This window comes from Pomacea canaliculata, linkage group LG5 (assembly GCF_003073045.1).
Source record: "Pomacea canaliculata isolate SZHN2017 linkage group LG5, ASM307304v1, whole genome shotgun sequence".
Lineage (NCBI taxonomy): Eukaryota > Metazoa > Mollusca > Gastropoda > Architaenioglossa > Ampullariidae > Pomacea > Pomacea canaliculata.
In genome coordinates, this window is record NC_037594.1 from 5848280 (window position 1) to 5874295 (window position 26016).

The window sequence follows — 26016 nt, forward strand, 5'->3', positions numbered from 1 at the left end:
ATACTTTATTTATGGTTTTTAAAAAATCCATACCCAGGTCCATATTTGAAAGCAGTGATATAAATAGTGCATACAAACATTTTTCCTTCAGATGCATTGGAGGAGACCTTTGGGGCATCTGTGCTGAAGACCAAAAATCCAAGTGCAAAATTACAGAATAATGACAGCAATGTGATAACTGCTAAACAGTGGAACTGCCAGTTTTGCCATCGCACATTCACTTCAAAAATGGGACATAACAATCATGTTCAGCAGCACCATTTAAAAAGATATCGATATGTTTGTGAAATTTGTGCTCAAGGCTTCATTATGAAAGGTGAATACGAAGGACACATGTATAGGCACAAAGGAATCAGACCATTTGTCTGTCATTGTGGAAAGGGCTTTTATTATCCTTCACATTTGCGACGGCATGTTCGTGTTGGAAGATGCAAATGTTAAACGACAGTGATGTGATGAGATGATGATTGTCTCGGTAGTTGCTGGTGTTAAAAATCTGCAGGAAGGAGAAAGGCTTTCTTGATAGCAGAAAGAAAATATGTTGTTCTGGTTGCATGTTGCTTGCACATACTTTAGATCATGTGATAAATTTAAATAACAAATTTTCTTATTATTAGAAGTGACGCCTTGTTTTAAAAGCAACTTAATCTCATTCCCTTTATTTTCTTTCTGAATGCAAGGCAGCATGGTTAGTGTGGTGGACTGCAGATCAGACATGGTTCAAAATCTGCTTTCACCAGAGACTGGAAAACTCCCCTTGCCCACCTAGCAGCTGCTCTGCACAATTGGTGCCTGATTTATGGGTATTTGATTGATCAGGAAAGGTGAAGACTGAAGGGTAGATTAGGACTCAGACTTGCACATGCCACTCCCTAGACATGGAGGACCAGCTCCCCTACATACAGCCTGTAGACTGTACTTTTAATGCCATATCACATTCACTAAAAGTGCAAAGGATTTTTATGTGCATTTTGGGCAAACCAATGCTGTGGTTTCAAGGTGGGATGGATGGGGGGCATATGTGTGAGTGAGAGAAGTATTTTAATCAGAATAATTTGTGTACGAGAACATGAATGGGTGTTTGGTTTGGTGTATTTTTGAAGCAAGTATGGTCATATCAAAATTTAAAATCACAGTTCTTATTAATTTTTTAAAAAATCTGTGCAGGCATAATTGTGTGTTAATTGTGTGAATATTTTTTCATGTTTTTTAATTCATATTTAGCAAGTAAGTGTTACATACAACCAAAGATTTCATAAGATGAAATTTTGAACATACTTTGGTAGTATTTATCAAATATCTTCAGATTTGATACCTGCATCAAAAGGGTTCAAAACAATTACAAGAATGATGTCAGGTTTTGCATTCTAGCTGCAGGGAATATAAAAGGATTGAAATACATTAGCCTTGAGGGGAAAGACTTTTTCTTCTACAAGCCATATACCTCTTTTTATGCTGATGGTCATGGAAGATAATTTCAGTAATCTGAACCATCTGCAGTTCCTGAGACTGTTTTTTAGAACATGAATTTGTGCTATGAAAATAAACGTTGACGTGGAATCATGGGCTTTTAAATAGAGGACACTTGAATAGTATCTTTTCTCTATGGACAGATTGGGCAGAAAAGAGCATGAGATCTTCATCAGGGAAGCGGCAGTCTACCGCTACATCAGCCAGTTTACACTGTAGTCAAACTCAGTTGGAGACAAAAGCTACATGGAAATGGCAGTGCTCAGACTGCAGCCGTACATTTAATTCTCAGCCAGGACTGCACATCCACATACGCCAGCATCACCTTAGGCACTTCAAATATGTGTGTGAAGTATGCTCTCAGGGTTTCATGATCCGAGGACACTTTGTTGGGCACATGAACAAGCACAATGGAATTAAGCCATTTCAGTGTCCAGATTGCTCTAACTCATATTTTCATAAAACTGCACTGCAACGACATCAGGCAGAAGCCTGTGGGAAGAAGCGCCCAAAGTAAACCTGCAAAAGTGAATTCATACTTTTGGAGATTTCTTTGAGTTTGCAAAGTTAAGGAAATATTGTAGCTAATTCATGTAGAGATTTGTGCTTGACATTTAAGAGCCAAGTGACCATTATGTTATTTGCAAGTGGATAATAAAAAGTATCCTTGCCCATAAAACAGTATCACCTCATTGCTTCCAGACAACATTTGAGTCTTTTGCATGGTATTTCTCCACCCTCTTATTAAGTATGAAGAATGCAGTTGTAATTCAGTTGTTATATACAGCAATAAAGTAGAAGTTTGTATATTACTGCTGAAATTTTCAGTGTGTAGAGGATGTCACATTGAAGTGGTTTTGTCATTATGTGTGTGGTTTGGTTGTTTTTGTTGTTTTTTTTTCAAACGCAATAACAGATTCCTCCAAAGCATTATCCAAGAAAGTGTCCTCACTATTTTCCTCACTCTAATTCTTCAACACTGTCAACAAAGACATCATCTGGGCACTTACAGTGCATCAAGTGTAGTCTTGTGTTCAGGTTATATTCAGGCATGTACATGCATGTTCACCAATGGCATCTAAAGAGATAAAAAAAAACATGTTTGCAAGATTTGTTCATCAGGTTTCATGATTAAAGTGCATTATTTAGTCCATATGAATGTGCACATTGGAATCATTTGCCTGCCCACACTGCTTTAAGGCTTACAGCTCCACTTAAGTCCAAAGCATGCTTGAAATAATGCAGAATTATGCATGCACTGTTAACTTGAAACCGATTCAGTCAAGTATCTTAAGATTTCATAATCAAAACCTTTTGGTATTTTCTTTTGAAAGTTTGAAAACAAATGATTTGTTTTAAGATGTTTTGTGCACACGAATAAACAACTTGTTCAACTTTTTACAAAAGTATTAAAATTGGACAATGAAAAATATTTGTGTCCTTGTCTCTTCTGTTTTCCACTCTGCTAAGGTAGTTTGATCTTGACATGTGTAATTTATGTAACAAGAGATACATGCATGTGCTCATACATATACATATGCCAAACAGAGAGAAGATGTAGCATATGTAGAGTGATAAAAAGATTTATAGATGCTTTTGAGTTTAAATTCTAACAAAAATTGTTCTTTCACTTCGTTTTTTTAAATGTAAAAGATCAATGAGCTTTGTTTTTTTGCTGCAGTTATAAAAGTACCTGCAAATTGCCTTCATTTTATAAAGTGTTATAGTTATGGCTTTTTATGGATAATTCTGTGTAAAGTTTCCATCATTATAAGTTTGATGTGAGGCTTAATAAAATCTGTTGTACTATATTTGTGGACTGGCTGGCAAAACGAGGTCAAAGTGTGTTTTAATTGTATGCTTTTGTAGATTTCAAGAAAAGAGTTTGCCTTCACAGTGCTGACTTGAAGGCACTTTGCCAAGTGTTGTAGAAGTTTTTTCCTTATAGGAAGTGATGGTGATTCCCTGGGAGAGTTTATTTTGATTGTGGTACACTGCTATAAAATACTGTTCTGAATTTGTTGGAACTCAGTCGTGGAGTGTCCACCATAACCTGGTGATTAGTCGGATCAACTTTTAGAGTGAATGGTTCACTGGTGTAACGTTTATTTGATCTTGTGACTGGAAAACACTCCTGCCTACAGTTTTAAATGGGTACCTGATTTATCATGGAAGGTAGACGATGGTGGTAAGAAAGAGTTTAGATCTTCCACGTACAGTGTGAAGATCTTGTGAACCACTAACAGTGCACTTTAACTAGGTCATGAGACTGATATAGTGATCAGATGTATTTCTGATAGATAATACAAGTACACATTTAAACTTCTTCAGGTTCAGAGTTTGTCTTTTTTCTGTTGATAGTTTAAAAAGCAAAGATCACACTTTCTAGTGTAAGAAAGGTGTAAGCGTCAGATTGTGGTGATAATTGTAGAATTGAGTTCCAGTGATAGCACAGTAGCATAGCTCTGCAATAATTGTTAATTTTTATGGCTTTCTGTTAAAAAAAAAAATTCTTGACCTGATTTTGAGTCGTCAAGAGTTTTTGTAAATTGTAAATTTTTTCTGCTCCTCTTTTTGATTTGAGGCAATAAAATGTGATGAACAAACTACATTTGTTGATTATACATTAACTTTATATAACTATTTGTCACTTTGGTTTGACAGAAAGGTATGTTACAAGCACAATTGCAAGCCAAAGTTTGAAATGAAATATGAATGATAAAAATAGTAAAACAGCTTGTGCAAGCATTATACAGATAAATTCTGTTTCATTTGAACTAAGACATTTAAGGATGCATCCACATTATCAAATTGCACAGAACTATCAAGTTGCTTGTTTAATCAATTGTGTGTACTTGCGCACATGACATTTTTAAGAATATAAAATAAGTGCTTTTATTTTACCCTGAAGAAGATGCAAATTGAAACTGAATATTAGAAAGATGTCCAGCTAAAACTTTCAAATCGAATGCTTAATACAGGATCAGAAAGAGAGACTGCTGTGTCCTCATCCCGTTAAAATAAAAAGCTCTGAAATTTTAGTAGAACAACATCCATTTATTTCAGTTGATTCTTTAGATGCTAATGAGATGGAAACAATAAAAAATTACAAACATGGATGAACACACACTGAGTAAGAGAGGATTACCAGAAGTCTGTCAGCACACTGGCTTCATCCGTTGATGTAGTTGTCATTTTATCCTTAGTCACTGACCATTGATGCATTCATAAGCATCTTATTACCACAATCATGAGTGAAATAACCTATGTCTTAAAATTTTAATAAAAAGTTGGAAGCATCTGTTCAGTTGATACAGTTAAAACTATTAGACTTCTGTATTTCTTTCTCTGTGTGTGAGTGTGTGCATGGTATTCGAAAGAGATGTACTAGCAAAATGAAGGTATTTTAGTTCTCCAAACTTATGATGGGCTTGTGAGGGATATATTTTGCAACTAAAATTGATTTTCTGATATGAAAAAAAGATAGACTGATGAAAGAACACAAATCAGTAGAACAAGAATTAAAGGACCAAAACTTTGCTGATGATAGACAAAAATTGAGGTCTTTCTTTAGTGGATGTTTTATGTACTGCCTTAAATACGAAGAAAGTACGCAATAGAAGAACATGAGGTTTGCCCTTAATTAGCAGTTCTTTGGGTGATTCTTCTGAGATGATATTGTAAAGGTGTACTTTATGCTGGTTTGAGGTCTGAGATGCAAATTGAGAGTAGTTTCAATTTTTTCAGGGGGGTTGTCTCAGGACTCATGTTTCACTGCTGCAGATCAAAGGACAAAAGAAGCAGCTGGAATGTTTGAAGGTAATTTCTGGGATTAACAACAAGTTCGTGAACTGACTACTCAGATTTTTGGTCGATAGGCATGAACGTCACAGAGGACTAAATATACATGTCGGGAACATTGTTAGGGAGATACCATCAAATTCATCATTTACATTATTATCATTATAACATAGTAGATTCCAGTTATACTGGTGTGCAAACCCAAAGCATGCTAGTTTGATGCCTATCTTGTGCAGCAGACTTTTCTTAGTTGACCCAGCTGTCAGGAATGCATACCTGATTCCATAAAGGGTTGGGGAACATATAGCAGTTAGAGGGAGAGAGGTGGGCAGGTGATTAAAAAAAAAGTCTGGCCCTTAGAGATAGTGGTTTTTAGCACCTCACACCTCAAATGGCTTAAAAAAATGTTTAGGGAGCAACTTTTATTTATTCATTCCAGCAGATGAAAACTCCTTTCTGGTCCCCTAAAATATGGTTATTCTCTATAAAGTATAATCAAACCAACCATTTTGGTGCAGAAACAGTTTTGGCTATGGATTGTTGATAATTGTTCATGATCCTTCTGTTACCATGTTTGTGAAACAGGGTTTCTGCTCCTTTCTTTTCCTATGAATGGGTAAAGTATAGGTCATTCACACAATCTGTCATCCTCTTAAAGGTACTTTTCTGGCTTTCAGAATGGCTTCTGGCAAGAGGAAAACTTCTTCCTTCTCCCCAAATGTCTCTACCTGAGCTGGATGACCTGCTTTGTTTATTTTACAAGCAGGTGCGCAGAAAAACTGGATCTGCTTTAAAAGAGCATGGTCTTCGAAAGTTGAAGAATGGTCTTGTAAAGTATTTCACCATGATGCTGAGGCGTTCAGTTGACCTTTTGGATGACAGTTTTCTCAAGTCCAACCAGGTTTTTGATGAAGTGTTATCGAAGGCACAGCCAACAAAAGGTATTGTCACAATATCTCCAACAGACTGCACCTTCCTGCGAGGTCATCACGTGCTTGCTATTGACACTCCAGTTTCTCTTTTGCGGAAAGTGTGGTTTGAACTCCAATTACATTTTGGTGCTCGTAGATGGTCTCCACAGGAGATGGATGAAGATACATTTGATTTCAGGTTTGATGATTGTGGTCGTGAGTATGTTTGCTTGAAAAGGGCTAAAATGAATAAAGCAGATCTGCGACCAGAGGTCACAAGTATGATACTAGACCGACGCATGTATGCAAGGGGGGGACCATATTGTCCTGTGGCTGCTCTCAGATTTTATCTCAGTAAACGAGTCCACACAGGTGAGAGTGGGGGCTTTCTTCAGATGCCGAACAGTCAGTGGAGGCCAGGCAGCTCCGCACCATGGTATTTAACTGATAAATTGAGCATTGCCAAAGCGCGTAATTTTATGCGGGATTTGGCAGTGGAAGTCAAACTAGGTAAAGAGTACACCAACACAAGTTTGATATTGTGGGACATAAGTATTATTTCAGACTGCTGGCCTGATCAGGTCTTTGAAAGTGGCCAAGGACAGAAGATCTAGCAGTGTTAATGTGATTTCTTTTATAGGCATGCTTTTGCAACATCAAATAACGCATCTGTTAAAGGAATATATAACGTGTGTCCGGAAAAATAATATTTTAATTTTGCTAATTTTCAGTTTGGTACATAATTATTAACATCCCTTTCCATAGAAAGGTCACAAATCTTATGGGGACTGGTGGTGTGAAAAGGAAAAGATTGCAGTGACTGTTTATTAAAACTTGATAATTATGGTCCCCCTCCACATTGAGAATCAAGCTGATTGAGGGTGAATAAATATATTTTGCTTATAAATATTTGATGTCTGTACAAATAATATAACGAACAAACAAAATTTTTTTAAATATTTAGCTCGATCGTTATTTTACTTTTTTTTTTTAACCTTTTGCACTGTTGAGTGGGGTTATTTATTGCAGCTTTTTTTTTTTCCTTTAAGCATTTAAAAAATTCTTGGCCCGGTTTTTGTGTGCTCTTAACTATGTATTCATGCAGGTGCACAGATGCTTGCACTTACATATACACACACCCTCTCTTACATGGACAAAACTACAAAATAATAAATTTGGTTTTGCTTTGTCTTCTTTACTGCATTTTGTAAAGTAAATGGTGCTTCTTGCAATTAGGTTAAAGCAGATCTCTGTTTAGTTTTGAGTTCCTGTTGTCATTTTATGCAGTCATGTTTAGTTACATTATATTGTATTTGAACATTACCAAGAAATGAACAGCTTCTTTGTTATTATATACAATCAAGTTATGCTGGAGGTGCAACATTCCATTCACATATACATGCAAATTTTCACTACGTAAGGAAGAGGGCATTTAGACATGTTACATCACTTATAAACCATCAGTTTTCAGAAAATAAATAATGCACTGTACTTTTCTCGTGTTTCTTTTCTGTTTTTGCCTCATATATTTGCATATGTTAATGTAAAACTTTTGATAGATGAAGGAAAATATTTGATAGTGCAACTACTTTATATGGCTCACAGACCCTGGAAAGGTGACATGCATCTTCAGAACATTTTAAGACCAGCTCTTTATGTCAAATACCAGTTAATGATCGTAAAACATAAAGCAACCATTCTGCAATCATTCAAAAGGCCTGAATATAAAGACATTTTGTGGTGGGACTTGACCTTTGAAATGACTTGTAAAATTAGTTTGTTCAAAAGAAGCAAAAACCATTTGGTTTTGTGTGATTGTGTGTGTTCTGCTTTCAAATTAAAAAGAAACACTTTGAAGAATACTCTGACCTTGTCAGGAAGCCTCAGGTTATGCTGCTGACTGCTGACAGGCATGTAATGGTTTAAAGGGCTACAAACAATTATAAAAAAATTAACTCATAAGATGCTGGTTTTTTAAAATTCAGAATTCATTGTACTTCCCTCATCTTGAATTTATTTAGATGTACATTGATTGCCCTCTCATCTTTCAAGCTTTATTGTTCAGAAGTATAAGGTGGGTTAAATGCTTGGAAAGGTGATAGGTACATTTATTTATGGTTTTTGTGTGTGCAGTGGCAAATCTGTATAATGTTGGTCAAGTATTTGTTTTTTTAACCAAAATTTCTAAAAGTAGTTTAGCATTTACATACAGAATTCAGCAGTGAAGTCTCAGTATATAAATCTGTAATGTGTCTCTTACCCACCCACTTAAAAAAGGAGCTGAAAACAAGATTTAGTAACGTAAAATTATTTAATTGAAATTTTATGTTTCAGGTAAATTTTAAGTGTCCATAAATCCCTGTCTCTATTATTTACCAGTTCAGTTTGAGATTTTTATTTATTATATATTTATTATATTTTCCTGTCTTTTTTCCTGTTGTTTCTGTTTTCCTTTGAATTTTCTGTCACGTGTACCTGTTTCTATAGTCATGAGGCTACACTGGTTTACAATTTGCATCATAAAGGGGTTGTACAAGGTGCCATATTTGCATATTCATTGGCAATAGTTCATGGCATTTTTTTCAGTCCACTGATTATACACATGTTCTGTGACAGAAAAGGATTTCCAATTAAATTGAGAATATAAGCTGCGAAGGAACCCTGAAAACAGCTTAAAAAATTTACACTTGAAAAAATTGATTTTTGTAGCAGTGTCGTGGCATGCCTTCAGCCGTTTCAGTGCCGTTATTCTTTGTTAAATGTAGAATTGCTTCAAATGTTGGCGTATTCATTAGATTTCCATACGACATATTTTTGCAATAGAAATTCGTGCTTCAGAATTATCACCACTACATTACAACATGAGTCATTCAGGCAGCATTAGAAAGTTGGTGACGGATTTCTTTCAGCATTTTTGCAGAGGTAAGTGAAAATTTATGTTAGTAACTTTTTGCTTGCATTTTTCTAGTAAGTGAAATAATAGAAGGGCATGACTGTGTTAAAGGCCATTAGTGAATGTAGCATGATATGGTTACTTGAAACCCCTTTATAATGCTAGCCAGTTTTTGTTACAGTGGTTTTATTTCAGAAACCACACTAGCTATAACAGTATAACAATAGTTTTTGCTTCAAGACACCAGTGTCTTAACTGTAAATTTATCAAAACAAAAAGTCTCATTTGTCTAAAGTTTAAATAAGTTTAAATGGAGCTCCAAACAGTTTATAAGTTTTTAGTGTAAGTACTGATTTAATTTACTACCAAGGGCTGCTTGTTCGGATCATTAAAAAGGTTATGAAACAGATGTGCTGTTGTGATCCCTAACAGCTAATTAACCAGGGTAAAAGCTCGACATTGTTGCAATGCATGTCTTAAAAATGACCAGTGCTATAATATCAGTTTAGGATAGCATGTTTGGTAGTTATCAGTTTAGAAAGATCCAGATTCCTGAGAAGCAAACTTCTTTGTCAAAGAAAAGCTTACAGAAATTAAAGGGCCACTGAGAGCCAGCTCTGGCCCCAGGGCAGACGATCTCTTAGGGCTCCTTGTAATTGTAACTGTAGATTATTTTCCCAATATATAATAATATTCTTACAATTTGATTGTCAATATCTACATCTCATTCAGTAACATAATATAGACTGCAAACATTAGGACAAGTGCACTAAGACTTACTTACATCACTCCTTGAACATAGAATTGTTTACAGGTGAGTGGTTAGTAAACGAGGAAGAATGATATTAAAGGATCAAAGTTGTACTGTTACCTCATTCTTTCTTTAAAAGAAAAGGAAAAAAATTAATTGACCAAGGCCGGGTCCCCTTCCCCTCTCCCACCCCCCACTAGAGTCCCCTGTCCTACCCTCTTGTCAGGCCTGACTGTATCTCAGTAAAACAGACTCAGACTGCAGAGGATGTTATTTAAGTCAGCTAGGCTGCTCAGCTAGGTTAATAGGATGAGTTTTTTTTTTTTTTCTCACCACACATTTCTAAGGATTGTGACAAACTGATAATAGCAGTGGATTTTTACCACAATCCTTAAAATGTGTGGTGAGCAGAAAGACACATTGACCTATTGTGCAACTTAGTTGAGAGTATCCACCATTAAAAATGTATGTGAGAGAGAGATCAATGTGAGCTGGTTTATTGGAGGATGACTAGCTTAGAGGTCAATCAGAGATAGTGTGGGGAAACTTTCATCCTCATGGTAGGACATGACGCAGGGTGGTCTGAAGTTAACATAGGTGAAATTTTAAGGTTGAAACATTATGAAAATAATCTTCATATGGTGAACAATTAATTTTTTTTCAATGTGGGGTATAGTCTTGTAAGTCAAACTTAAAAGTTATTTGCTTTAACTTTTCAATTCCATGGACAAATGATACAATGGCTAAAAGTTCTTAAGGTGCTCTTATATTGTTTTCAGTAGAGTAAATTTTGCCTTCTTTTTAGGAATTCTTTAATGATCATCATTGTCACAAATTAAAAAAAGAATTTAAGTGTATTTGCAGTTTTTATTACTTTAGTTTCCTATCTCCATTTTTTTAGCTGCTGCTGAAAAGTTTGCACTAGCCAGAGGAAGACACCATGGAGCATGCATGGAATTTGTCAACTATGTATGTTTCCCATTTCTACAGCTTACTTTCCTTAATAAGCATGAGATGTATTAACTGCATAATTCTGATCACTGTTGCATCAACATGTGGCAGCCCAAGGTCATAGTTACTTTAAAATTCATTCACTTTAATATTCAATTGCTAATTGCTTAATTTTCTTGAGGATATAGCCAGGGATTATTTTCCTGCTTCTTTATCATGATAAGACCAAAAAGTACAAAGCCATTGTAGAGAATTATATTGTGGTAGAGTAGGTTTTGTGCCTAAATACTTATTTTTGAAATACATAATCATTTATGACTTACCCACTGGAATGATGTTTTCAGAAAATTTTGGAAAGTAAAGACCCGATACCTGAAGGCTATCAGTTGCTTGTGGAAGGGTCAAAACTTGCAGTACCGGTGAGCTGGTTGCACTCAGTACTTTCTCAATGTGTTGGTCGTGGCAGCTCCTTCATTTTGACAATGTTGGCCAATGGTTTGTTGCGCCCATGGGAGGTAGTGCATGGAGGTACAAGTGCCTACACTGGAACCTATCTGGAACATGTTGTAAATGCCCTGAAAAGTAAGTATACATGTTAAGCAAGCCAAAAGCTGATAAAGCATAGAGTTTGAGATTAAAAACTGAATAAAAGATTTGTGCAGATTTTACATATTTATTGTTGCATGCAGAATACTTCGAAAAGAGCTGCTACTAATACAGTATGTTTTTATTGTCAATTTCTGTTTTCTTTGTTGGAAGCTCTTATAAATTGTAAACTACAAAAAAGTCACCCTCAATCTCTCTCACAGTTACAGTTACTCTCACATTCAATTATTCAGCCATGATTGTCAGAGGCGCATCTAAATTAGTGTCACTTTGTAGAAGATAAAATAAGGTTCATTTGCCAGTTCAGAGGACTGTTGTGGTTAGTAAAAAAAAGATATGGCAAAAGCATTATTCGTGGGCTCTTTAAGCATAGAATTTGGGGTCTAAAACTGAATGAAAGCTCTTTGCAGACTATAACCTATGATTGTCTTAATAAAAGAGCCGCTGGCTTTGGAAGAACAAAAGAGATGTAAATGTATTTCTGGGCAGGAGCAAAAGGAGGAATCTAAAGAGAAAATATTGTTTGGTAATTTTTTTCAGTGTTGTGCATTATTCAAATGTGAATTCTAAGCAGTGTAGCTTGTTCATGTATTTTGACAAAATCTGTGACGCTGTTATGATTGCATATATTATTTTCAGAGATGGAAAAATGAGCCTATAGACCAGGCTTTATTATATTGTTAAAGGAATTTTTAAATTCATGTTGTGTTGTTCTGGATGGTTTTTTTGGTACTTCTTGCTGGTCTTTATTTTGACAATGCTTTTGATACTTTAGTGTTTATACAAGGATCCTAAATTCATGTAAGTGTATGTTTTGATTTTGCAGTGTATGGGGTCAGTCATCTTAACCTTACAAAGTCGCAGGCAACAAGGGTTCTTAATGTGAAGTTGTGCACAGGGCGGCGTGCGCAAAAGAAGCAATTTGAGCGTTCTCTTGAGCAGAAGTTAATTAATCACCCATCAAGAAATCCCCTCAAATAAAATGTGTTATTTTATTTGTCTTACTTTCATTGTGCTGATCAACCTACAGGAAAAGCTGACAGAGAGTCATTTTTATTTTACTGCATCTTTAAGTGTGATCATTATTAGTTAAATTTTGACATCTTTTGGTGTAAAAATGTTATTAAATGCCATCATCTATGGTTATAAGAAGAGCCTGTAGAATAGCTGGTACTCCAGAGGGTCAGAACCATGAATACTAATGGCTGGAACATGTGATTCTCACCAACGTTTATAATTTAAAAAATGCTGATTTATATAACGCTTAATAATAGGAGTAGCCTTCCATTGAAATGGCTTGAATTTAATGGAACACGAAAGTGTGCTTTCTTATAAACACAAGCTTATAAGTATAGTGCACTTTAGGAGTCTTACTGTAATTTTGTCTTAATCTTGTGCAGGCATATAAAAGGGCGCACATGTGTCTGTGTTTCTGTGTGCTTATAAAGTTGTTATTTTTTACTTGCTCATTATACTTTTGTGATCTCAGAAATGTCAGTTTTTCATGGAGTGTCAGTTGGAACTTAAAAATCTGTAGTGGGATATTCTATGGAGAATGCTTGAGCAAGAGTAAATCACTCATTTAAATGGCTGTTTGCTACAGATGACTCATTTTGTTGGTCAGTAGTGATTGGCAAAGTTTGTTAAAGTTGTTTGAAGTCTTATCTGAAGAAGCATGTAGTAAAATTCCCAAATAAGTCCAGCCTTATTTGAGCTGGCAGTTACATGCTATTCAGGGTTATATAAAGATGAGCAAGTAATTCAAATTATTATTGCTATTAGCCGTTGGCAACTAAGACTAAAATAAGCTGCTAAAATTTTCAAAGAGCCCTAGGATTTTGGTTTATTTTTGTTTGCCTAGGTCAGGATGATTAGGTCCAGCAAAATAAATATTTCATGTTTGTATTTATGTTCCTCTTCGATTTCTATGATCAACTGTGTATTTAAACTAGAAATTAATGCAGTTGTGTTAGGTTTTGAAACAATATCAGTAGAAGGCATGTTCGCATAATGTTTGTCATTTTTGCAATGAAATCTGTAATAAAACAGCATGAAATCTGATTAATCTTGATTGATACTTTGGATGATTGTCAAGATTCTGGAGTTTTTTGTTGGTATGTATATAGTATTAAAGTCTTTGGAAAGTGATGTTGATTTGCTGGGAGTTGTTAGTGTTGATGTAGAGGGGAGGACAGGAGAAAAGTCAGCTGAAAAACACCCCCTACTTCCTTCACTTACACATGGACACACACATATATACATAAAGTAAATTGAAATCAGATACCTGTCTCTTAGTTATTTCCGACTCCTTATGCTCCTCCTTCCCTTCTCATGTCAGGTGCCAATGTTCATCCTCTCATTATCTCTGTCTTTTTTTTTCTTCTGTCATTTACCACCAGAGTTGATGCCCGTTTTCTTGGCTGGTATTTCCTGCAATGATTCTCCTTAGGGCTAATAACTGTGTTATAGTGACAGCTCTTTTGTGACAATTACTAATACATATGTGCATACATTTGTTAACATATAGCTGCTGTTGACCACCGCTGCCCCTTGAGTTTATGTGGTTTTGATCATTATAGTAGCACTGTTTTCCTTCTTGGTTTGTACATCAGAGATCAAATAAAAACCATACTAACTTGCATTAGTACTCTGTAAAGTTCTTTGGGTGCAATTTAACTCAATATTGAAAATCATGTAAGGAATAGATTTCAAGGTTTATTGCACTATAGAGAATTTAGTAGTTGTATAAAACAGGATATAGTTTTTGAAAAGAAAAAATTTCAAAATAACTTTTCAAAAAGTCTGTATATTGTTCAACAGCTAATTCTCAGGCCCTCATAAAACCGGCATTTCAGTGCATCAGGATTGAGTTGTCAGTGCTAGTTGCTGTTTACTGTGGTAGTGGCAGTAATGGTTTTTTGTACATTTGTCCTCGACAGACAGTAAAGTCTGATTTGATTTGATTTCATTAATGTATAGTTTACCACCATTTTAATCAACTGTTTAAGGAGTCATGCACATGCGAATATCCACAGAATAGCAAAATATTGGAATTTGTGAAACTTTGATACTCCATATCATTAACATGAAGTTAGCTGTGGTGTGTTAACACCCTACAATGTGAAGAATGCTAGCATAAAGAGGGAATCCTTTTGTTGTTGCAGGAAATGTGACGCAGCAACAGGCTCTTCCATTACCTCCGGGTACAAGACCAGCTTGTGGTTATGTCCATCCTGATGATGCCAAGAAGTGGATGGTAAGTTGACATTCTGATTTTTGTTTTGCAGTGTTCTACAATTTGAATGAAATCTGGGTAAAGCCAACATCAATGAAGCAGGTATGTAGGGTACATCATCCAGGAAGAAAGAAATAGGAAATGGGTAGACTTGGATGGCCTTGTTTGCTGGGTGATGATATATAAGTAATTGGGAGTATTAGGTGCCCTCAGATTAAAGCATAGTATCTGCAGCAAGTATTTACATGAACATGTACCCACATTGATGCACCGTAGATTAATAAAATCATGTGAGCCAGCATGCCCTGCATATATTCTGCTATAAATTTCCTTATCTGCAGTGTCCTGCATCTATGCCACGTATCTAAGTAAATGCATGAACCTAAGTTATTGTTTTACAGGCAGACAGATGCATTCTCACAAGCATGATATATTCACACAAACATGCACAATCTAGTAAAACTGAGCATGTGATGCCCTATCCAGGTTAAATGATGTAAGCATTTGATGAGGCATTGGATAACAAATTAATAGAAACCCACATTTACGCATGTAAACACTCTTTTTTGTTTGTTGTTTCATACCCACATACTGTTACTCTCTAAATATTTCTCATTCTCTCTAGAAGGAGATTTTTGTACTATTCGTGGAAGACTAAGAAATAAAGCATTCTAAGAATTCTGTTTGGTTTTGTGACTGATATCGTTTTATCCACTAATGACTCTGTATTAGTTTGCTTTCTTGTGTACTAGAATGCCATTGAATACATTATTTATATACATGGCCTAAGACTTCTTTAGAGAGCGATATTTATAGATGGCACTTGACTCAGCTGACCGAAACTATGGTACCTAAAATAAGTGATTTAGTGACCTTATCACTCTCATAAGAGTTCAGGTAATGTTAAATGGAAGAAAGGCACAGAAAGCCATAAGAAATTATATATTTTAATAACCAACATTGTGACGATGAAGACAAATATTTTCATTCAAACATTTATTTTCACGTGGGTGCACACACACACACACAAAACAAAACTGTCTACTTCAGTTTGTAAGTATGCCTCTTGTGGATATCATCAGTGAAACATTCTTGACAAAGGTAATGCTGGAAACGAAAAATGCAGCAAGACTATATGCCTTAACATTTTAGTTGTCTCTTTTTAATCATAAATTTACTACAGTGACATTGTTAAACTTGATGCTAGGTAAACTGAGAGGTAAATATGCTGGTATGGAAAACATTTGCATTTCAGACTTCTCCTTTTCCTGAACTGAGAAAAACAACTTAGTTTTACAGCTGAGAGTAACTTATCTAAGATAACAAAGATGATTTGATATATAAACTTTTAAGTTAATTTACTTTTTCACTGAAACAAGATGTTTAACTATTATTTCAGTGTTATTTTAGAGTAATATAATCTGGTTTCACCCTTTTAACAATAATGAGTTCATCTTTAGTTTGATTTTCCATTATTTTATTATAAACAGGATTTAAAAATTGCTCATAAAATATGACTGGCATCCTATTATAACACATTGCATGTTTCCCAATATTTTTCAGTGAAGTACTATTCTTATCCACTCGCAAATCTAGAAATATGATTATTGTGTTATTAAAATGTGAAACTGGGGTAAAATTCCCTGTTTCAGGGAGGATAAGGGCTTCAGATTGTGTAACAGTGACTGGCATGATATTTCATTGCATTACTGCTATATTCTACATTCAGGCTACTTCATGGCCACTATTTCTGAAGAGTATTTGCCAACAGCATCCCACATGTAATTTCCTGATGAGCTCTCTGAAAAGAAACGATTTCCATTACACATAAGAACATTAGCAATCTCTTTCACACGTGCACACACTCTTGAAAACTATAGAATTCATTGCATGTGCATGGATGTTATAACTGCTTGCTGACTAGTTGGATAGTTGAGGTTGATTATTTAAATGGTTTAACAAAGGATAGTTTTCTTAAATTTTATCAAAAATGTTATCAGATAAATATCTAAATGTTGAAAGTGATTTTGACATCTTTCAAACCTTTTGGTAACAAAGATTTTAACAATAAAAAACAAAACAGTAAAACATCCTCATATTCCTTGAACCTAGGATTGGAAAAAAGTTTGATGTTTGAATTAAGCAAAAAATAAAATAAAAAGAGGAGACTGGCTTTAACATAAGTGAAAATGTTTCTGTCTTATGGCAAGACACATCTGCTGGCTGATGGTACCAGTTCATGACTGATTAACGTTTGCTCGCAAGGCTTGATTTTCAAGACCCTGTGGTGTAGGAGTGAGAAAGTTTAGTCGTGCAGGACTGTCATGTGAGGGAGAAACGTGTGACACAGATCTGTGTTTCCTCCTGTCCAGGCTGCACTTACAGGACTGGGTGGAGGCCGTGGCTACTCCAAGTCAGTGGCCAAGGAAGACATTGAGCGCCTGCTTCGAGAGAAGCACACATTGAAGGAAGTTGCACATCTCCTCAACATATCACGCCCCACTTTATACAAAATGCTGCGCAAGTACAGGCTTGACTCAGCCTTCAAGTTCATGACTAATGAGCAGATCATGCATTTAATGCGAGGAATTGTGACTGAGTTCCCACAGGCAGCTGTAGATGTGGAAGTCATGCTGGAGAAACTAAACCAGCGCAGCATTTTCAGCATTAATCCCAAGCGTGTCTTGGCCTGCTTGAAGAAGCTAAATAGTGACTGAATAGCTGACAAGAACAGACAACTTCACTCACAATATGGCATATTTTGACCATATTAACATTCTGTATTTATAATACATTGAATCTTAAAATTGAATCCTTTTATGTTTGATTAGTACAGACCAGGAGAACAGTAAATAGTAGTACTAGTGTTGACTCTTAGCGTACGGGCAATACCCACAGCTATGTAGAAACTGAGTGAAAGCTTTATATACTCTTATTTTTCTTTTACAGTATGTCGTTGAATTCTTATTTACGGTAGTAAGAGAATGTCATGTAGACATCCTTGTTATTATGTCCTTCATAAAACTATCCCTTGTGAATGTTGAAGTTAAGCAAGAACATGTTTCGTGGATGTGACAGTCACTTTCACATTTTCATACTCTTGACTGTTATCTGTAAACATTTGTTCACTTTTCTTGATTGTGATTGCAATTTTAAATGTGCGTTAACATTTCTTGAAGTAACAGTAACTGTGTATTATTTTAATTTTTTTTTTTAAAGTAGGCATCTGCTTGATTACACATTTCAGAAAACATTACGCTTTGTGATAACTACATAATGAAAACAAAAATTGTTAGAAAGTTAAATGATTGACTGTTTAAAGCTGCTTCCTAACAGACCCAAGGCAAGTATTTTTGCCACTGTATTTCACTGATATATATTGCTGCTATGTTGGCTAGTCTGGAGCCAGCAACAGACTGTTCTAAAGGGAACCACCTTAACCAAGCCTCAAAACCTATCATATTTATATATAACAGATCACATATATTAATGTTTTGTGCTGAAGTACTGCTGTCAGGTTGGTAAGCTTGGGATTGGATAGGTCACCATTGAACTGGTTTTTTTTTTTTTTTTTACTCCAGGTTAAAATTTTCAGATCAGTAATTTATGATATGCTTGAAAACGTTCTGGCTTGTGTTAGAAAGGGAAGTTTAAAAGAAAATTTTGTGCTTTTTCTTGCTACTACTTTGTTATCTTTTCTTTATTTCAGCATCTTTGTGTATAGAGCTATGTACATGCATAGCTGTAGGTGTTCCTTGCAGTACATTTTATGAATAAATTAATTTTCACTGAAGACTTGATGTGCTATTTCATAGCATTTGTTTGAATCATTTGTTTGTTTAAAATTGGACTCTAAGTGTATGCAGTTTCCAAGCTATTACATAGCTTTGAACTTCTCAAACAATTATTTCAGGGCACAGATATAATGAATTTAAAACATTTTCTAATCTGTTGTGTTGTGAATGAATGGAATTTTTTACATTACATTGCTGCGAAAGCTAAAAAAGGCAAAGAATTTACACAATCCCTGTTTTCATTAAAGAAATCATTAGCGATGATGTTATTGTGAGATGACAAGAATATCCCTGTTGTACAGTTTTAAAGAACAAAACTGTTGCATGTGTTGATTTCAACATTGTAGTCACTTCATAATACAAAACATACTGCATGCTGTGCCCCTTTATCTAACTGTGTAATCACCATAACGTAATAAACAATGATTAAAAGAATTACTGCTTTTGTTCCTGATTTGTTTTTAAGTTTTTTAAAAAAAAGCTGAAGGTTGTAAATTTCAGAACAAAATGACTTAAGAGCAGCACAAAACAGATATGGTAAAGACATACAGATGATGGTGTTCTAAAAGCTAAGCTTTATTGGAGGTTGTGTACAAAAACTGAAAGAAGGATTTTGTTACTGTTTTTAATTATGCATCCCTTCAGAGACTTCAGGAGCAAAATGAACAGTACCACATTTTAAAGTGTTTCCTTTAACTATATGCTGGCCACCTTGAGAGAGAGAGGTATTGAAAGGTAGATATTGTTGATATTGTTTGATACAGTATTCACCTAGTTTTTAAGCAGGTTGTTTTGCATATGACATATTGCAAAGAAAAAATACTGTTCACTCTCTTTGTTTCTCTCCCTCTCTGTCCCATTTTGCCATGCCATTTCTCTTCTTTCCACACAGAGTAGGAATGCATGCATGAAAGAGTTCTCTCTACAAACATAATTATGATGTATTCTATAGAACTCCATACTCTGTCCATACTCATACCTAAAACTGTCTTCTATTAGTGAAACAGATGGCACATGAAGTGAATTGGAGGCAGTATGAATTTCTTAAAGCCATTGAAATAAAACTAACTGGTTTTCTAGTAAGGACAGTATAAAATTAATTTCAACTGGCTTCTAGGATCTTTGACAGAGAAGACCAGAAGCAAGTCTGAAACATTATTCTCTATTCCTAATGAGCACATTATTTTTGTCTCTGTTTGGAAGGTGCTGGTTTACAGATGTACATATCCTGATAGTTTTCGGGCTGTGTTTTAATTTTGATGACTGTGTGTGAAAGTGAGAAGGGAATATTTGGTGGGTAGTCAGGTGAATGGTGTCTTGAAGCTAACCAGACATCTGCATCACATGGGTGTTTTTTAAAACAACAATACAAGCCCTCTTTATAAACAATCTCTCATTTGAAGACCTTGAACTGGATATGGAAGTATGATTTTCATGTTTGTATATTTGCAGATGTATGAACTTGTACCTGGCTCAGGAGTATTTATCCATCAAGATAACTACCGAATTGTCATGACAAAAGAGCGTGATGGGCAGCCAGATGGGAAGGCTATGGCCAGATACCTCATGTCCTGCTTCTGGAAACAGGTATGAGGTGTTTCTGACTTGTGTAACCATGTTACTAAAGTCACATATTTTTGTTCACCAAATGAAATAAAACTGTAGAAACTACTGTAAAAGTAGAAATAAAACATACTGAAACATTGTTGATAATCAGATATGGCCATAAAAAAACATGTGACCATGTAAGTTAAAATACAACAAAACTTTAAACTTATGCTTGACCGGCAGACCAAAAAATTGATGTCCTTTTGACCAAAGCAAACTTGTTTGTGTATCTTGATATAACAAGTGTGGTTATTATCAGACAATTAAAAACAAATGCTGCTTACAGCTGACATACCCAACCAACATTTTAATTCATCTTTGTATTTTCTTTGGAAGGCTGGATAAGGCATGCATGTGAAAAATAGTAATGAATATATAACACGAATTTCCTTTATCCCTGATTTAAATATTGTAGGGGTAATACAAATATTTTAAATAGTTTGTGGTAGCCTGAGACACATTCAGAAAGTAATGTTAATTTTTCAGGAAAATAAGATGGGCTTCAGAGTATTCCAGAAGTGTGTCTATGGTATATAGAAGATTAGCTCTAACCATGCAGTTGCGAATTTCTTTATAGCTACAGTTCAGTTGTATCAACTCGTCCATATTGAATGAGTTAAAATCTGAGGCATTTCATTATATTTTGTTCATTTAAATAACCCTATTCTAATCCTAAGTGGTGTAATAAGATTATATTTTCTTTTAGTACATAAAAGTATCCCCCCCAAAAAACTCTTTAGCCTTTCATTATTCACAAGTACGAAAGAATGAAGTAAGTTCAGCAAAATTATTTAATATCACAATAGACATTTTGAAATGACATTATCTTCTATTAGTATTTGCTATGCTGTTAAAAAGAATTATTAAAAGGTGGCAGATTATGTTGTCTGACTATGCCTTCATCTCTCCCTGTTTGATTTACAGTCAGACCTTGTTGGTGCTAGTATTGCTGAGCCACCTAGACCACATCATCGCTCACTTGACAAAGGAATTATTAATGCAATTCTTGGTAAGTTCTTAAAAAGATTTTCTTTTTTACCCATATGCAAATCTGAAATGGACTTAGTGTTTGTGCAAAGGTGCTGATACAAAATAGTTTTACTATTATAATAAGGGACATTTATAGTTGTGAGGAGCAAAGCAGTCAGCTGAAGGGAAAACATAAAGACGTGTTTTCAAGACTATTTTCTCATAATGCTGCTGTGAAGAATTTTAATAAGAGACAAAATAGAACACCTGAGAATAAAATGTTCCCGAGAGTAAGGTGAATCTTAAATTGACCTTAGTATGCTTATTTAGAAAATTTTATGATGTGATCTCAAAAGTTTCACAAAACAAAAACATAACAGCAACATGATAATGCGTATTTGTTGTTGTATCTTCACAGTTCATGATAAAGCCATCGGAAGAGCTTAAATTTTAAATGAGGTGGTGAAGATGGAAACATAAAAAACTACAAGCTTTCAGTCAGTTACACTTATGATCTAACTGCTTGTGTTTTATGAAGAGCTCAGAAGAAAGAGAATAGAATATCAGTGCCTTTGTACAGATTCTTTCTCCATGGTTTTAAAATATTAGTGCTGGCAGTCTCATGAAATATGTCTTGCATTTTTTTATCATAAAATTTCTTGCATTTGAATCAGACTGTTCTGTCACTTTTTGCATTCGATCATCAATGCCAGAATTTTTCAAAATTTTTCATATTTTCACAGACTGCTACACTAATAATGCTATTCAGCTTTATGTAAGGACCACTAGATCATGAGTGTTTTGGAAAAAAAAACAACTGTCTTTCAGCATCCAACATAATGTATCAGTTAACTGGTCACATAAGTGATGTTTAGCTTTGGCTGCGTGATTTGTACTTATTAATACTCATTAACTGAACATGTTAAAAAAAAGTTTGATGCTTTCTTAGTGGCGTGGTAGCTGTTTTCACTATAATTGGTGGAAAAGAAGTGTTGAGTGCTCTCTGGATAAACAGATTCAGGATGTGGTTCTAATGGTCCTTATATATATGCCTACAGCTATGCAGTTCATGAATGTAAAGAAAGCTGAAAATGCAATGTTTCAAATATTTGCATCTTTGTCATACCTTTGAAGCTTTTGCCTTTGGAGCCAAACATTTATGTAAACTGAGGCTGAACATAGAAAAGAAGGAAAGTTATGGAAAATTAAAAAAAAAATAAATAAAGGGTATCATATTCAGCTTCTTTTGCATTTTTCGCCATCCGATCTGTAACAGGTAGGTAATGTAGAGTTTTATTTTTGCATACAAATGGCTTTAGTTTGTTGATCAAGGTTTATAAACAATTTAAGTTGTAATAGTCTTCTCATTACTGTCATTGCCAGTCCGTCATTTCTGTTTATTTAATAGTTTATAACATAAGCATTTTCGTATATTGTTAGACCAGCTAGATATTGATGGATGTAACAAAGGTATCATTACTTGAAAAATATGGTAACCGATGGTCAAGTTATTTTTTACTTCATTATATAGATGTATTAGTTATCTCTTCTCATTATGGGCAGAATGAAAGCCAAACTATGGCTGCCAAGATTTTCTCAGAAAGATAGAGGCATTGTTCAAGTCAACTTATCTTTCACAGAATTTTATATTTTGCTGACTATCATAATAAAGTAAGATATAAGAATACACACCAGTTTGTGTATGACTGAGCAGACAAGGGAAATAAAAAAGCCTTCAAAACTTTTGTTTTTACTGTGCCTGGTCTTAGCATCTCAGTTTTCTCCTTTTTTTATCACTCTTTATGGGTGGTATTCTGATGTGCAGAGTAAACTAGATGTGATTTGGAAAAGCATAAGCTTATCATTTGAATTCGTTTTCTATATAAAATTTGCAGTACTTAATAATAAAAGCATTGTTCTTGCTAGAAATGGTTAAGGAATGTAATATTTGTGCTTTATGCAGAGTAAACATTTAAATAATCATTAACCATGCTGCAGTTGGAAATGAATCTGTGGAAATATGTGACAAACTGAGCATTTATAATGAGAGTGAATGGTCCCTGTAAAGCCTCAAAGGGGCCTGTGAATATCAGGAAAGAGTAAGAGATTGCTTGTAACTAGCAAAAGCTAAAAACCCACACTATCATTTTAGTATTTGTATTTTTAATTGCCAAGTCATAATCACACCACATTTACTGGTATACGATACATATTTTTGCCATACAACATTAAACTCCTAACATTTTCCTTAAGACCCATTTGAAATAAAGGTGTCTGAATGCTGTGTCCTATCAAACATCTATTTAATAACTTCAGCTTTCTTGCTCTGTATTATAAAACTGCGCAGGATACAATTACTTTCATTGTTATTGTATATGGACAGTACCTTCGAAGGGATGCTTGATCTTTAGAGTGGATCTGTATAACTATATTGTTTTCTCTTATTGTGGTTACTTCTGTGTCAGAATTGAGAAAAGCAAGGAAGAGTTTCAATGCATGCTAGGGGATTTTCTTTCAGTAGTTACATTTAACTGCGGTGACTTTTAGTGGCCTGGCTTTGTCAAACACCAACTTCCACAGACTGTGTGTGGGTTTTTTAAAAAGTGCACAATTAAGCCAAACATCCTGTTCAAGAGTTTGTTTATTATCATTATATTGCTGAGATATGCTTTGTCATAAACTTCTTTGAAAAGTGCACACCAGGTTCTACTACACTTTATCACCTCTTTATTAAAACTCTGCAGAAGGTTCTGTGGCCAGAAAGTGAAAAGCATTTTTTGATCAATGAGTAAAAATTTTATTTAAACGACCAAACTTTTTTGATTTTTTTTTTAAATATATATTTTATGCTGAATACGCGTTGTGTATTCTGAAACTTTATGTAGAAAGAGGATAAATAGTACAAAACAACAGCAAAGCCATTCCCGTCATGTTCCAACATTAGATCACAACAGTCTTGGGGTTTTCTCGCTTTTGGGTGTCTGAAGTGTGATAAAGTTAAGTGCTTAGCAATTTACTTACTTTATTGTAATTAATTTCCCGCTCATCATAATTGTATACTAGCATATTTGGCAGAGATGAGTAGAATGTGACACTTATTATTCATTAACAGCCACAGTTTGTATTAAACTCTGTGACACTTTGAGCTTGAGCATCAAAGTTTAGTGGACTTTAAAGAAAACCTTTTACCAAAGATAAGTCAAAGGTAAGAACAAAAGATGAATCAGAGGAATAAATATATATTCTTTAGAAATCTAGTTAAGTAGTTTAAATACTTTAGCACAGAAATGTGTAAATGAATACAATGAACATCATTTATCACATTGTACAGGACTGGTCTGTGTATGCATTTCTAGTTAAGTACATTAGTTATTTGATAAAGAGTGCAGTTAATTTGTTGTAGTCACATTTCTCTTTTGAATAAGATTATATCAGTAACTTTCCATCATGAAGTGACAGTTTTTATCAAAACAGTACGCTAAATGTGTATTTGGTACAGAACAGTATCTGTTGCAAATATACTTTTGAGGTAATTTCGTTGTTGACAGTGCCAACAGATCTATGATTTTCCCCCTCATCTCAGGTAGTTTTTGTAAGTAGTTATTTTGCAGTCGTGATTATATTCTGCTACTCAAATCCATGGTCTCTTTCTGATTTAAGAAATATTAAGTGTGAAAAATGGAGCTATTGAAGTGCCAAAGGTGGGGGGGAGCAAACTTCAAACCATCTTAATAAATAGAATTTTTGAAACGATGCTGGACAGCCGTGAGTTTATATTGGGTGGGTCTGTATCTTAGCCCTCCTTGTCTCGTTTCAGTGTTTTGCGAGAATCGGTCTGACGTGGGAAGACCACATCTTAGACGTGTCCTATGGTCAAAAGTGACCAAAGCTACTACTTGCTACAGGAGGGCTTTGGGTATGCCTCGGCTGTCCAACACGGGTAGACCAAAGAAAGTTTAGGTAATGTAAATACTTTTGCACAGTTGTTACTGCCAGTGTTGGGTGTGTTCATAGTTTCCATGAAGCAGTGAAGGTGTCTCAACTTGGATTTGGCAGAGACATACTTGCAAACACTTGGTTACATGGGACGTTAAGATTAAAATTAATTTCCACGCCACATTCACAGAATATAAACCACGTTTACCATTAAACTGACACAAGGAGAATTAACCAGTTGGCTTTTAAAACCTGTCTGACCTTTTTGGCTTATGAAGGCTTTTGACAACACAAGTGTAGGTTTTGCATAAGCTGATATGCAACAGCACATGAAGACATCTTCATACATTTTTGTGGACAAATTCAAGGATCTCATATGGTTTTCATAGTTCTGTACCATGAATTGGATGAATATTTCTGAGCTCCAAAGCAGTGCATCATTGAGCTCCTGGATTAAAAAAAAAATGTTAAGGTTGCAAAACAGGGCTTCTTTTCACATGTGGCACTTCTGAATACATGTAGTTGATTTCTTGTTTGAGTTGTTGGTCTTTGCACCAGCTGTTTCATATTTGTAACATCGTTGCTTGTGCCTGTATTGGACAACCATTAAAATCTGTGTAAAAGAAAATCTTGTGCTGGGATCAAATTCCACTTATTCAAATGAACACCATTTGTGCAGTTTAAAAGACCTCTGGCTGACCCTAATCAGAACTGTTTTCTGATTGCAGCCTTTGGTCAGACCATGTCTGGGATCCCAAGGTCTATCCTTAGGAGTGTATTGTGGTCCAAAGTGACCATGGCAACCACCCGCCGCAGACGGGCTTTGGGTATGCCTCCCTTAACCAGCAGAGGCAGGGGTCATAAAGAGAACATATAGGTAAAGTTGCAATCCAGTGTTGCTAGTATAAGTGTATCAGGTGCATATTTTGTGAAGAGCATAAAAGGTTTGCAGATTACATGAAGGACAGGGATTTTCACTTCATTAACTCATAGTTGTAATGAATGCTTCCATATTTTGCTGCTGGAATTGCAGATCTTCTAAAAAGAAAATGTGTCTTTGTTGTTCTTGTTAGAGGTTATGTACAGTTCAT

General features: G+C 35.0%; 1 protein-coding gene across 28 annotated transcripts in view; it reads left to right on the forward strand.

The window, feature by feature from the left end:
* The window catches only part of LOC112563530 (zinc finger E-box-binding homeobox 2-like), an 86336-nt gene that overhangs the window by 35546 nt on the left and 24774 nt on the right, over positions 1-26016 (forward strand). For 17 of the 28 annotated variants that reach the window (XM_025237526.1, XM_025237511.1, XM_025237505.1 and 14 more), the window contains exons 4-7: positions 5218-5289; positions 14548-14639; positions 19865-19999; positions 20945-21029. In XM_025237526.1, the coding sequence (XP_025093311.1) occupies positions 5218-5289; positions 14548-14639; positions 19865-19999; positions 20945-21029 (384 nt within the window). The other 11 variants (XM_025237494.1, XM_025237495.1, XM_025237513.1 and 8 more) reach the window with 10 other exon arrangements.